Below are 14,369 nucleotides of genomic sequence, written 5' to 3'. Positions count from 1 at the left end.
GGACTCTAATGGTAGCCCGCGCAGATGTTTGAAATTTTCTTGCATTTCGTTTATATTCAGCATTTGCGGTCGAATTAGCAAATTTTCGATTGTGTGTATTTGAGATAGACTATATTTTTTGTAGGAGTAGAATTTCCAGATATTTGAAGGTTTACCCTTTGAGAGGCACTCTCAGTTTTCTGTGTTCCTCCAGTACACTTTAAGCATAGTGGTTTCCTTGGACCTTTCAACTTCAGCTCGTCGGCCAGAGATTGTTCAGTCAGAGTGAGTTCGGATCCATCGTCGATAAACGCATACGTTCGAATAAACTTCGAGGGCCCTTACAAGATAACAGGAACAATTCTAAAAAGGAGTCTTTGGTGTACGTTGCACGTTGAGTCCTTTGCAGCGTTCGAAGAAAGGGAATTCTGCTGGGTTTGTGCTTTCCTAGTATGGAGAAGGGGATGATGTAGATATGTACATCTGTCGATACCGCATGTTTTTTGTTTATTGCACGATCCATTGTGCTTTCGGAGGAACTTTCGGCACAACTTCTGTTCCATCACCACGGCCCATCGTGATTCGCTGCTGAACTCCACGAATCGATTACAACTCGCTACCGAAGAACAATTAGCCTTGCACACCACGCACTGAGAGGTCGCATTTTCGTGCAAATTTAACGTGTTATCTGAACTTTCCGTTGATTCCGTTTCGGCTGCGTCCCACTCTGAATGATAGTGGAGAAATATATCCTTTATATTTTGGCGTAAACGTTGATCAGTGTTCGATGTGGCCAATACGGTGCTTGCATCCTCAGTCGTGGAATATATCCATGAACTGAAATCGATCAAATTCGGATTAGGATTACCTCTCGAGTACTTGGCCCAATCTAACATGAGTGTTGAGGGTTATCTTTCCACCAGCTCATATCTTAAAGATACACTGTAAACGAAGTCGTTAACTTCACACGCTTGTATCGTAGCTACTAAGTTCTCTACTGTTAGAGCGAAGGTTACAACGGTTTCTTCGTTAGAATATCCGCACATTTGAGTCGATGTATTAAACATAGAAAAAACAGTGGCCAGTCTTCGGGATTGCCACCGAACTCCGGAAGGTCTTTGGAGACGGCCTGACGAGCTGCGATTTGACTGCGGTTTAATACACACCATGTCATCATTCCACATTTCTGTTGGCGCCGGTTGTATTGGTGTGGATCGTTGACCAGGTGCAAAGTTAGTTACTCGTGGACTAGGTGGCTGATCGTATTTCTTTCGAGGGTTCGAAACAAGACTCTCTGTGGGCCCTACCGAGTTGCTTGAGGTGCTTTCGATTGTTCCTTCCTCTTTCGGGTATATTTATACCGAATTGGCCTGCGCGTTCCGTGTTAGATAACCATCTCTGAATATTCAACATTTTATTAGATTCGTACTCACTTGCTGTTGAGAATGCTTCGGATTTGCCTTCTAGTATAATATCGTATATACCATCTAAATAACGTTTTTCCAACATAAACTCACCCTCTACCTTCTTCAGCGCTTGATCCATTCGTCGTTTCGTCTCACTTTTCGTGCTACCTGTCTTGCTCTGCGGAATTAAGGATGCGGTATCTTTTGGCAGTTGTTGCATAATTTTTTTGGTCTGTTTTTCGGCAACCGTTTGTTTCATTGTATCGCATGTGGGACATCTCCAGATTACATCTGCGATACCCGCTGATACTTCGGCACAACAAAAATGGAACCAAATATTACAAACGTCGCAATGCACCATCCTACTGGCATCGGGATTGTCACAGCATTGACAGTGACCTTTTCTATTCATCCGACCTTGGCGCGGAGGATTGCGTCTGGGCTCATTCGTTTTCTTCGAATTCGCTTCAGTTCCTGGATAATTTACTCTATTTCCAGAGCTAGCTGCGTCTTGCTTCGGTGGTTCAATAGCAGTGGACTTGCTAGGCTTACATTCATTCGACGACATCTTTCAATCAATTAAAGATTTTGTAATGTTACCCGATGACAACCGTCTCTTGTAATTTATTTCCTTAGTTTCAGTTCAGTTTTCTGATTAATTCTTATATAAACTAACCTTACTTTAGTGGCTGTGTTATCGGTTCATAGACCTTTCAAATCACGTACTGATCTACAGAATTTCTGTCACCACAGGCTTAATTAGAACGTCTATCTAGATTTCAATGTTAATCAATTTTAGTATTTTTAATTTTACAGCCTTAAAATTCATTATGTCTTACCTTCAATGGTAATAATTTAAGTTTAGGTTAAGTGCGACGAATTTCCTAATTGTTGCTCTCTGTGAAATCCTAATCAAAGTTGAATTCGAGAATAATTTTCACTATAATTATAATTTATAGTTCATTAGTTTACCTGGGTAATAATATAATTGTAAATTGAACAAAATATAAAGTTAGATCACCTTAAACACCGTTCTATATAGTAGGTCGTATTGTTAATACCGTGCTAGCTTCCCTCGCGTGTATACCTTGACCTAACGTTATAAAAACACTAATGACAATCCTCTCATCATTCACAAAGTGCGGTTGCGTTATCAAAACAGAGGCGTCGTGTCACAGGTTTAACTGCAATAACATCTCGATTTGGAGAAAACAATAGATATATTGTAGCAATAAATCGTAAAGATCGAACAGCTTAAACATACTTCTTGTTGATATCCGTGCACTTTGGGAGATTTTGTTGAATTACTGCATTCAAATAAACACATACAGTTCGCTTTCACATCTCATCCAAGTCAGTCGATAAAACAAAGCCGCTTACGTTCGGGATGGAAGAAACCAAGTACAGTAATGTGTAGTGAACAATAGAACGATCTCAAAATGAGTGAAGCAAACGAACAAAAGTCACCGTCCTTCGATACGAGAACTTAAGGGTTTGCTTAAGGAGCAAATATCTGGTATGAAACGTGTGCATTTACTTCAATGCAATAAGACAAATAATGTCGTTTCCATCCAGTTTTATAAAGAGTTGGTTGCAATTCAATTCTCAAAAGACAATAACAGTGTGCACTATGTGAAGCACGAAAAAATTAACCCATTATGTAATATTTATGATGATGATGGTCCCGCCTCATACCCCTACAAAGGTGTGAGCGGGACGATTTATCTAAATGATAATAAATATTGCATCACATATTTTAACCAGTTAACTAAATATAAAACGACCTGGTTAATCCAGCAGGTATAGATTATCCTTCTAAAGTACAACTGAGAACAAGAAAACATTCAAATATTACCGATTTACTATCCAGGGTTATTCAAGAAAATTTCCAACCCGGGAAGATCCTTGAACAAATCAGGAATCGAACCCGATATCTTTGTCAGTATCAGACAGTAATTCACCTGGCGCTTCCCGCCGGACCAGTTCATCGCTACAAACATCAGCTACGATGGAGTAACGAGACTGCGGATGAGCAGAGCCAAGCCCAATTCCATCAACAACTTCCGATCCCGATTATTTCCGAAATATAATCAGTAAATCATTCATCAAATCTTACAAAGTCAAGATTCGAACTCGACACGTAGAATGCTCTCATATGCTCTCAAAAATAAAAGAGAACATGTCCAGTTCCAGTCATATTCAATTTCCAGATTGCCTCTACCTGCTTTGCGCGCGCGAGGCTGATACTTTTGTAGACAACTCATTTTTTTTTTAACTAAACAAATTATTAAAAATCCATCATCATCATACAGAACATAACAACCTAATGCGTCTTACTTGAAAAAAAAAACAAAAATAAAATAAATACAATCTTCGTCATTTTACACAATTTTCGAAAAAATCAAATTGCACTAATTCATTAAAGATCTAATTACAAAATAGATTTTATGTGTGAAATACACAATGTTTTGAACTCCCGCAATGTTGCAGCCCGCTTGATTCGTCCTGGCATCGAAATGAAAAAACTAATCCCTTTGTACAATAACGAGTTTTGCGATCTGGCTGACAAAAAGCTTGGTGTTCTCGCATCAGACGCATTTCTAGTATTGTACCTATGCAAGTCACTCCCTCTCTCAATCCGATCACACAAATATCGAGGCAGCATTCCATTTAAGATTTTGAAAATTAACACCATTGTTAGATAATATACTCTCTGTTTCACTGAAAGCCATTGTAATGCGTTCAATAGAATATTAGAGGAGGTATATCTATTACATTTTAAAATCATTCGCATGACCTTATTTTGCAATCGCTGGAGTCTCAATATTTGCGTGTTGTTAGCAAGGAACGGAATCGATGAGCAGAAGTCAATGTGAGGAGAGATGATTGATTTATACAGGAGAATTTTACTACTGGTCGTTAAATCATTTTCCAGGCGGCATAATACACCGTACTTTTTGGCAACCTTCTTAACATCGTCAAGAAGGTTAACGTGAGATTTGAATGTTAGCTTTTCATCAATGATGACTCCAAGATACTTCAACTCTCTAACGCAATCAATAATCTCTCCATCAATTTCAATGTTGGCTTCACGTCCAGTGCTTAAAGAAGAAATAACCATATATTTAGTTATATGTAATAGCATATGATATATCATACGCCAAACTTCCTATATTTTAATACGTGTTTACTTTAGAAGTTTAATACCTAACAGGTTTACTAGAGCATAAGTTGATAGTTTACACTTCTAATTTCTTTGTATATTAAAATCGTTCTCAAGTGTCAAGGTTTTATTGCCTTTCTCTATAGAAAGGTATTAGAATTGCTGGAAAAACCGACTTTTGAAAGGAGCCTTGGAGACCCAAAGTGTTAAATACCATTCGACGCAGTTCGACGAGATCGGAAAATGTCTGTGCGTGTACACTTTTCGAAGATATTTAAACGCGCTCAATTTTCTCAGAGATGGCTGACCCGATTTTAACAAACTTATGCTCGTTTGAAAGCTACTATTGGGCCATTGATCAAGTTCAAAGATAAAATGGCTGTGACTTTTGGTTCCGGAGATATGATTGTATAAGTGACGTAACCGACAAAACGCGCAGTATTTTTACGCGCTCAGTTTTCTCAAAGATGGCTGAAACGATTTTACCAAACTTAGGCTCGTTTAAAAGCTACTATTGAGCACTGGTTTAACGGCGAATGTCAGCAGTTGGTCGAAAAGAAGAACTGCAACTAAACTAGGTACGAGGTTATCGAATAGAGGAAATGACTGGTTTGACGGCGAATGTCAGCAGTTGGTCGAATAGAAGAATGCAGCAAGGGGGAGGATGCTCCACATTTCACGAGAGCGAACGAGTTCTCATTGCATGTAGATCATCATTTAAATCTCACTTAGTATCTCTTTCAAACGTATCCAGTGTAGAGCAAGTTTGAAGAGCTCTCTCTCTTTCGCACGATTTACGCTTTACATGTGTGTTCTATACTTCCCGCCCGATCGTGTGAATGATACGATAATGATCGAACAGCATCTGGCCACGCTTTCGATGATTGTAAATCAAATGAACCTGAATGATAAAATCGTTATATCAGGTGATTTCAATATTCCCGGTATTAAATGGATTCGCAGCTCATCCAGATATATATATCCTAATCCTACGTGCTCTTCTAAAACATCTACAACTTGGCTTCCCTTGGACGACTATAGTACCGCTGGCTTAGTTCAACTAAAAGGAAATTACAACAGTAATAATCGTATGCTTGATCTTTGTTTTGTCAGTCAAGACTTAATTAACGACGGTGCCGTTATCGTTGCTCCCTCAGTTCTTGTAAAATCATGCCGTCATCATCCTGTTTCTTTCGAGAATCTAACAGACGACTTATTACGATTACAAAAAAGCAAACTTCAACGCAATGAATCAGTTCTTATTCTCATTAAATTGAGAAACTATTTTATCAAACAATGATGGAAACTATGCGGCTGCATCATTGACTAATATAATCTCAATTTCTATTGATCAGTTCGTACCAAAAAGAAAATGTCATAAATCAGTTTCCCCTCCTTGGTCTAATCCAACCCTTAAGCAATTAAAAAGCGCTAAGAGATCTGTCTTGAAAAAACTCACGAAGCGCTCAAATCTAAATCTGAGGTCTCATTATGTGTATCTTAATAATCGATATGAACGTCTGAACAGATCATTATACAACACCCACCTTCTTCGAGTTCAACGTAAGTTAAAGAAAAACCCAAAGAGCTTTTGGTGTCATTTTAATGAACTACGGTGTCATGTTAATGAACAATGGTCCCGGGTTGGCGATTCAATGCATAGGGCGCTGGTCTTACAAACCAGTTGTCGTATGTTCGAGCCCCGACCCGGAAGAATTCGTAGTGTCAGTAGAATCGTAGCACCAGCCATGCACTGGTTCTGAACACTCTGAATCGGCTGCGAAGTCTGTTGAAACAGAAGGTCAAATTCCACTACAGGAATGTAATACCAAGGTTTTTTTTTAAATTAACAACGTAAAGAAACAGGACTGCCTACTCATATGTCGCTCAAAGTCACTTCAGTAGCGTTTTCTCCGATGAAATCGTCAGCAGCTCCGAAGTATCTAAAGCGATAAATAACGTTCCTCTTCGTTCCCCTGTTGGACCACACCCTACTATTACACCGACTATGATAAGTAAGGCATGCTTTAAATTAAAAAGCTCTACTAACGCAGGACCTGATTGTATTCCTTCGATAGTACTAAAAAAGTGCTTGGATAGCCTCGTCTCACCACTGACAATGATGTTCAACATGTCTCTCCAGTTGGAAACATTTCCTGACCTCTGGAAAAAATCTTACATTTTCCCGGTTTTTAAGAAAGGCAACAAATCAGATGTTACAAATTACCGTGGAATCTTCTTAGTTTTAAAGATAACGTTTGAAGTAATTGGAAGGGTTGATTTTGCATAATGCTCTTCATCGTTGTCCACTTTTCGTTGTATTTTGTTCCAATACAAAAAACAGCAGCAGGTGGACGCAATCACTGAATCGAAATGGCTCTGCGAACGTCCTGCAGCAGAACTGCTTACTGTGCGAATTGATTCAATACTAAAGCTATTTTAGTAAAGGATTTTTATATGTGATCTCGTTTGTAGCGATTGTAGTCGAAACCGAACGTCGCGGTGTAACATCGCGCGGCTCCGGGATGCTGGAGTAGCTCAAGATTACGCGCAGCAGTTGGCAGTAACACTACCAACGGAAGAACAGCTTGGTGCAGCTACTCTTGAAAATGGCTGGAGAGACATCCGTTCTGCCATAAGAAGCACTGCATCAGCAACGCTAGATACTAGGAGCGATACAGACAGGCGCGGAACAGATTAAACTCGGTATCCCGTAGAAAAAAGCGCCAATAGAAAGACCGAGATCGCGAAGCGAAGGAACAGCTGTTCCGTGCTAATGACACAGAGAAGTTCTACCAGAAGATTAACCGTTCGCGCAGAGGCCATGTGCCACAGGCCAATATGTGCAAGGACACTAACGGGAATTTTCTCACGAACGATTGTGAGGTGATCGAGAGGGGGCGGTAGTATTTCGACGAACACCTCAATGGCGATGTGGCGAAATACGAAAGTGGCGGCGTGGTAACGAACTTGGGAACGCATGCGGAGGACAATGGACTGCCGGTCCCAGACCTCCAAGAAGTCGAGGAGGAGGTAGGCCGGTTGAAAAATAATAAGGCCGCTGACGTTGACCAACTACCAAGCGAGCTACTTAAACACGGTGGTAAAGCACTAGTGAAAGCACTGCACTGGGTTGTTACCAAGATCTGGGAAGACGAGATTTTACCGGAGAAATTGATGGAAGAAATAGTGTGTTCCATTTACAAAAAGAGCGACAAGCTGGATTGCTGCAATTACCGCGCGATAACTCTGCTGAACGCTGCCTCTCAGAAATCTTATGCCGCCGACTTTCACCGATTGCAAACGAAATCGTGGGACAATATCAGGCAGGATTCATGGGCGAACGTGCTACCACGGATCAAGTGTTCGTCATCCGCCAGGTGTTGCAAAAGTGCCGCGGATACAATGTACCCACACATCACTTATTCATCGATTTCAAATCATGCACGACTACGGATTCCCGGACAAAAAGATACGATTGGTCAAGCCAAGGATGGATCGAGTGATGGGCGTTGTTAGAGTATCGGGGATAAACTCGAGTCCCTTCGAAACTCGCAGAGGGCTACGGCAAGATGATGGCCTTTCGTGTCTGCTATTCAACATTGCTTTGGAGGGTGTAGAAGAGCGAAGATAGACACGAGTGGCATGATTTTTAGGAAGTCCGTCCAGCTACTTGGTTTCGCTGATTATATTGACATTATAGCACGCAACTTTGAGAAGATGGAAGATACGTACATCGGACTAAAAGTTGAGGCCAAGCGGATCGGAATAGACATCAATGTGTCAAAGACAAAGTACATGAAAGGCAGGGGCTCGAGAGAAGATAATGTCAGCCACCCATTACGAGTGATGAAATCGAAATGGTCAACGAATTCGTGTACTTGGGCTCACTGGTGACTGCTGATAATGACACCAGCAGAGAAATTCAGAGACTAAGTTACCTATCAACAAAACGTTGATTAGACCGGTTATCTTCTACGGGCACGATTCCTGGACAATGCTTACGGAAGATCAACGCGCACTAGGTGTTTTTGAACGGAAGGTGTTGCGAACCATCTTTGGCGGAGTGCGGATGGAAGACAATACATGGTGAAGGCGAACAACCATGAACTGCACCAGTTTCTGGTAGGACCAACCCTCGTCCAAACGGCCAAGGTCGGCGGTTACGGTGGGCCGGGCATGTTGTTAGAATGTCGGAGAACAACCCGGTTAAAATGATCCTGATAATGATCCGACCGGTATAAAAAGAAGCAGGCAAGAGGGCATCGATCAAATTGAGGACGACCTGCGGACCCTTCGCAGCTACCGAGGCTGGCGGCGAACAGCCATGAACCGGAATGGAATGGAGACACCACTTGTATACAGCAGAGACACGCGTGGTCTATGACTAAAAGAGTAAGAGTAAGTAAGTCGTTTATAACTTTTCATAAACAGGTGGTCCCAAAGGCCACAAAAAAGCAACGTACAGATTTTTTATGTCGATTCTTTCATTTCGATTTTGCAGATTTCACAGAAAGAAAACCTCAAGAAGGGATTCATTTCTGTCATTCAGAGGAGTGTGGCATTCTCTACGGTATTAAACATTGTTCTGACTATTTTTCTTGAACGCGCAGCAGTCGAATGCTGACTTTTTTCTCACTTGTTTAGTATAAATCTCGCACTGCGAAAATTTCACGAAGCTCAACAAATTGTTTTAGATTTGAACTAAATTTATGCTTTTTATCTCCGATTTGCAAAGAAGAAATCTTTATAGTTTTTTGAATAATATTTGGAGCCATTCGAAGGGCGGATTTTTCATAATGTTCTCCATCGTTGTCCACTTTTCGTAGATTTTTGCTCCAGTCGTAATATTTTTGTTTGCAACCATCAGTATAAAGACGCAATCGATCTTCTTTGAAGAAAGACTGGCTCTGCAAACGTCCCGCAACTGATTCAATACTGAACTACATTCTTGATACTAGAATTGGAACTGAACTCTAAACCTGAACTAACCAAAACGATACATTTGCATTACTTTCTGCTCAGTCAACTGCGCAGGCTAGAAGGAGCGAAATGCATTTTTTTTTTTTTTTTTTTTTTACATTAAATATTTATTGTTTCTCTTTGGTTACATTTCTGTATGATATTACATGTCAAGTGATGTAGTAATGTTACTTTTCATCTTTTAACTTACGGTAATTTACTAGTTAATAATTTTGATTAAATTTCTTTTTAACAGTTTAACTGAGAGACAGTTTGATTTATATAACAAAACTAAAACTACTAACAAATACTAAAATAGAGAACTAATTAAAGGGTATTCAGAAATTGCACATTTTTCTTGGAATTTTCTATTGGCTGCAATTATTTTCTCGTCGACGGTAGTGACGTCTGCTATTTGATGAACTGTTGAAGTCCTGGTGAACCACGGGAGATCCAGAATCATTTTCAGGGCTCTGTTCTGCAGCACTTGGATTTTGTTCCGATGTGTAACGGCACACCTCCCCCACACAGGCAACGCGTACTGAAACACTGGAGCGATGATCTGGGTGTAAACAGCTAGCTTATTCTTGCGAATAAGAGATGACCTTCTCTTGATTAGCGGGTAGAGACATTTGATGAGCAAGGAGCATTTAGATTTTATCTTGTCGACATGCGAGCGGAAAAGTAGTTTACGATCAAAAGTGAGCCCCAGATAGACCACCTCATTGGACCAGTCGATTGGAAGCCCATCAACCACGATCTTGCAATCAGCTGGAGGAGTGAGTCGCTGAGATAGACTGTATGGAAACAGGATCGCCTGAGTTTTGGAAGCGTTAATTTTTATCTTCCAACTGTTCATGTAGCTGACAACGGAATCAAGGCAGTTTTGCAGCTTTTTGGTGAGATGTTTTGTGACCCTTCCTTTGCAAAGGATAGCTGTATCATCCGCGAAGAAGCAGAACTGGCAACCATCAGGAAGTCGAGGGAAATCCGAGGTGTAGACGTTGTACAATACTGGTCCGAGAATGCTACCCTGAGGTACTCCGGCGGGTACTACAAACCCGTTCGATAGGGTTCCGTTCACGCTGACTTTGAAACTTCTGCCACTGAGATAGTTTTGCACTATCTTGATGAGGTACACTGGGAAGTTGTAGCGATACATCTTGTAGATGAGACCTTCGTGCCAGACGTTGTCGAATGCCTTCTCGACGTCCAGTAGAGCCATGGCTGTAGACTTTGCGACGTGCTTGTTACGGTCGATGATGTTCACTACTCTTTGCAACTGATGAGTTGTGGAATGGCCCTTTCTGAATCCGAACTGTTCGGGCAAGAAAATGTTGTTGTTTTCGATGTGCACCAGAACACGATCTAAGATGAGTCTTTCGAAGAGCTTGCTTAGCGACGACAGAAGGCTAATGGGACGATAGCTAGAGGGATTCGTTGGATCTTTAGATGGTTTAAGTAACGGTACCACCTTAGCGATTTTCCACTCAGAGGGGAAGTAGTTCAAATCGAGACATCTGTTGAAAACATTGGCAATAAAGGTGTAGGTCTGATGGCTGAGTTTCTTCAGTGTAAGGTTAAAAATCGAGTCAAAGCCCGGCGCCTTCATGTTTTTGGATGCTTTTACTGTTGCGGCAACTTGTTCGGGTTTAACCTTGACATTTTCCGGAACGTAGCAGCGGGTGTTACGCAAGGTGGACATCGTTTCTCGAACTGCGTCTTCCATGGGACTGACAACGGAATTACCCAGGTTGTGAGAGCGCAAAATGTGTTCGCCGATTGCGGTCGCTTTTTCAAACGGTGTGACCAGAATGTCGTTGTTCTGTGCCAACGGAGGGATTTGTTTCGGTTTGGACTTTAATACCTTTGACACCTTCCAGAAAGGCCGCGAGAACGGGTCTAGCCTTCGGATCATTGACGAAAAGTTTTCGTTTTTCAGATCGATGCAACGTATTTTTTCGATAAATCGCCTGACCGTTGAAATTGGCGCCTTACTTTGTTACGTTGACGGATAATTGCTTTGGTCATCGAGTCGATTTTAAGCAATACTCCGTGGATCGGAACCTGTCTAACGCAGTGGTTCTCAGCTACAGAGATAGCGGCCTTCAGCTCGGATAAAGCTTCATCTATATCTTCAGTGGAATTCAAAGCTTTGGTTGCATCGATGTGTCGATCAACAATCCGGGCGAATTCCACCCAGTTGACGTCGTGGTAGTTTTTCCTGGTTTGCGGTTCACCGCGCTGAATATCACCACCGATTTGAAATGAAACCGGAAAATGATCAGAGCTGAGATCGTTTATTGTAACTGGTTGGCTCAACAAGTCGAAATTCGATAGAACTATATCCAAGGTGGACGAGATGCCGGCAGGCGAAAGATATGTCGGCTGATACGGAGCGTGGATAGTGTAATAACCCAGCTGTAGATCCTCGAACAGAAGACACCCATTTTTATTCCTACGGATATTTCGCCATGTCTCGTGTTTCGCGTTTAAGTCACAAGCCAAGATGAACTTCTTGTCGGTTCTGGTTAGCTTCGCAAGATCATTTTTAAATTTCCTTGCCATCCCATTGCCGTCATAGCACTGTGTCGGACAATAAGCGGCAATAATAATAATTTTTCCAGTATCGGAAGACACCTCGATACCGACGGCTTCGATCACCGATGTGCGATAGTGCGGTTGAATGATATATTTAATAGTTTTCCTGATGGCTAGAGCGACACCCCCTCCGCCCGAGTGGGTTCGATCCAGCCTAACTATGTTAAACCCAGGAAGGTAGAGATCACACAACTCAACGCGTTTCCGCGACAATCCGCGGGCGTTCCATAAAACAATATTTAACGGGTTAACAGGCATATTGTATAATAAATTGCCCTAACACAGAAATCTGGTCAAATCTTGTTTGACATTTTTGCATTTTGTTGCACATCTCTGCGAAGATCGGCAAGAGTTGTTCGGTGGTAAATTTGGGCGGAAGATTTTGGTCCAAATGAGGGGTAGTTAAATGGGGACTCACCTGAGCTGGTTGACCGTTCGCTCCAGCAAGTGGCATTCCGGATCCTGCCAACAACGATGACCAGAGAACCGTAGGATTTGGCTGCGGCGGCAGTTGCTGTGTGGAGGAAGTTCCAGCGCCGTTCTTCCGATTTGACGCCAGCAAAGGAAACTCGCCGTTATTGAAAACCGGACCCTTGTTGGGTTTTCTTCCAGGCTGATGATTCTGCGATGCACGTTTCCGTATTTGTTTGTACTCCTCCCTCTTGCGACACTGCTTGTCGGTGGACCGATGACCTTCACCGCAATGAATACATTTCAATACGGCGTCTCCTTCTGCAGGGCAGCTGGACGTTAGATGCACCTGACCGCAGTTGTTGCATCTCGGTTGAAGATGGCAGTTGCGTGTACCGTGTCCGAAGTTCAGACAGCGCATACACTGGGTGACGTCACGGTTTGTACCACGGTACGGTTCCCAGCTCACGATCATACTGCTGATGGATCTAACTGCTTTCAAAGCGTTCAGTGTCACTGTACCTTTTTTAAAATGCACAAGGTACAGGCAATCGCGATATTTGTTGGTGACATCCTTCCTAGTCATCGGGAAAACAGCAACCGGTTGGAGCTTGTATCGTTCGGCCAGCTCCGATGCGATGTCATTACCGCTCATCAGCGGTAAACCACGTACCACTGCTTTGAACGGCTTTTCCGTTGCCAAATCGTGCGAGAAATACTCTGCGCCAGCACGATCGAGATAATTCTTTGCCTTCACGTATTCGGATTTGGTATGCAACATCACCTTGATGCCGATACCACACAGCTTGAATTCGGCTTGAATTCCAATTCGAATCAGTTCTCGCTGTAACGTTGCGAGCGGAACTGATTTCACCATCAGCGGTGGAAGTTTCACTTTAGCTTCTTCTTCTTCTTCGGGCAGTTCATCGAGAGGGCCACCGAATCCGTTGACATCGCTTACGTTGGTTGCGGTACGGTTGCTTCTTATTTCCGAACGAGCGGAGTGCACTGACATCATATCACCAATTGTGGATTGATTCTGGTTCTGGTTTTGAATAACCACACGCGGACTGGGTGTGTTATTTTTGTTACGCTTAGGATTCGCCTTGGGACTAGCTTTTGAGCCTCCCGAGCGGCGTCTACGTTTCGCCATAAAAACTCAACAAACGAACGGACAAACGCGAGAGAACGAAAACACGTCTGAACACGTTCAACTATCGACAAAGGTTGACTCAAAAGCGGAGCGAAATGCAGCACGTGCGAACCTTTTATACCTACACAGGTACGAAAAAGGCTTCATGAGTTTTCTTCTTTGAGTTGAGACAAAACATTTCCGAAAACTTTTAAATTCAATTATTTGTGATTCTGTCATACAACTGAAAATGTTATTATAACTTGATGACAATATTTTCAATGGCATGAAGCAAAAATTATATTGATAATATCAGAGGGTAAATGTTGTAAAGACGCATCATAGCAAAGTAAGTTCACAACCTTCACAGTTCTGAATATTGATTATAGAGATAAAGTCTTTGTTTTAATTCCAGTTGTTCGCTGAACTCTCATGCTCTATTTCGATTAAACCAACTTTTCGAAAACAAACGTTCGAAGTGCGAAATCCTGCACTTCTGTTTCTTTCGTATATTAAATTTAAGCTAAACAGGATTTGGATTTATTATTAGGGAATTTTTTGCGATTGGATTTTGAAACAATTTTTGTTACAGCATATATGTAAATATTGCTTACAGTTTTCATTTACATCCCTACTCCATCGGTACTACCGGCTTTAAAATTTCAAAATACTTAAAAAAGCATGTAATTCCGTTGCATCTTTTCAAATTAAAATC

General features: G+C 41.7%; 1 protein-coding gene across 1 annotated transcript; it reads right to left on the bottom strand.

Annotated features, from left to right (window-relative positions):
• Window positions 1-259: 259 nt before the first annotated feature.
• LOC131428864 (uncharacterized) lies at window positions 260-13,675 on the bottom strand. The gene is made up of 5 exons (XM_058592921.1): window positions 12,530-13,675; window positions 11,509-12,387; window positions 10,204-11,335; window positions 473-706; window positions 260-426 (listed from the first exon to the last, which is right to left on the bottom strand). The coding sequence occupies exons 1-5, from the start codon at window positions 13,673-13,675 to the stop codon at window positions 260-262; spliced, it is 3,558 nt and encodes a 1,185-aa protein (XP_058448904.1).
• Between the last annotated feature and the right edge of the window lie 694 nt (window positions 13,676-14,369).

Source organism: Malaya genurostris, chromosome 2 (genome assembly GCF_030247185.1).
Source record: "Malaya genurostris strain Urasoe2022 chromosome 2, Malgen_1.1, whole genome shotgun sequence".
Taxonomy (NCBI): Eukaryota; Metazoa; Arthropoda; class Insecta; order Diptera; family Culicidae; genus Malaya; species Malaya genurostris.
The sequence above is the reverse complement of the archived record's forward strand: the minus strand, read 5'-3'. Positions and strand labels throughout refer to the sequence as shown.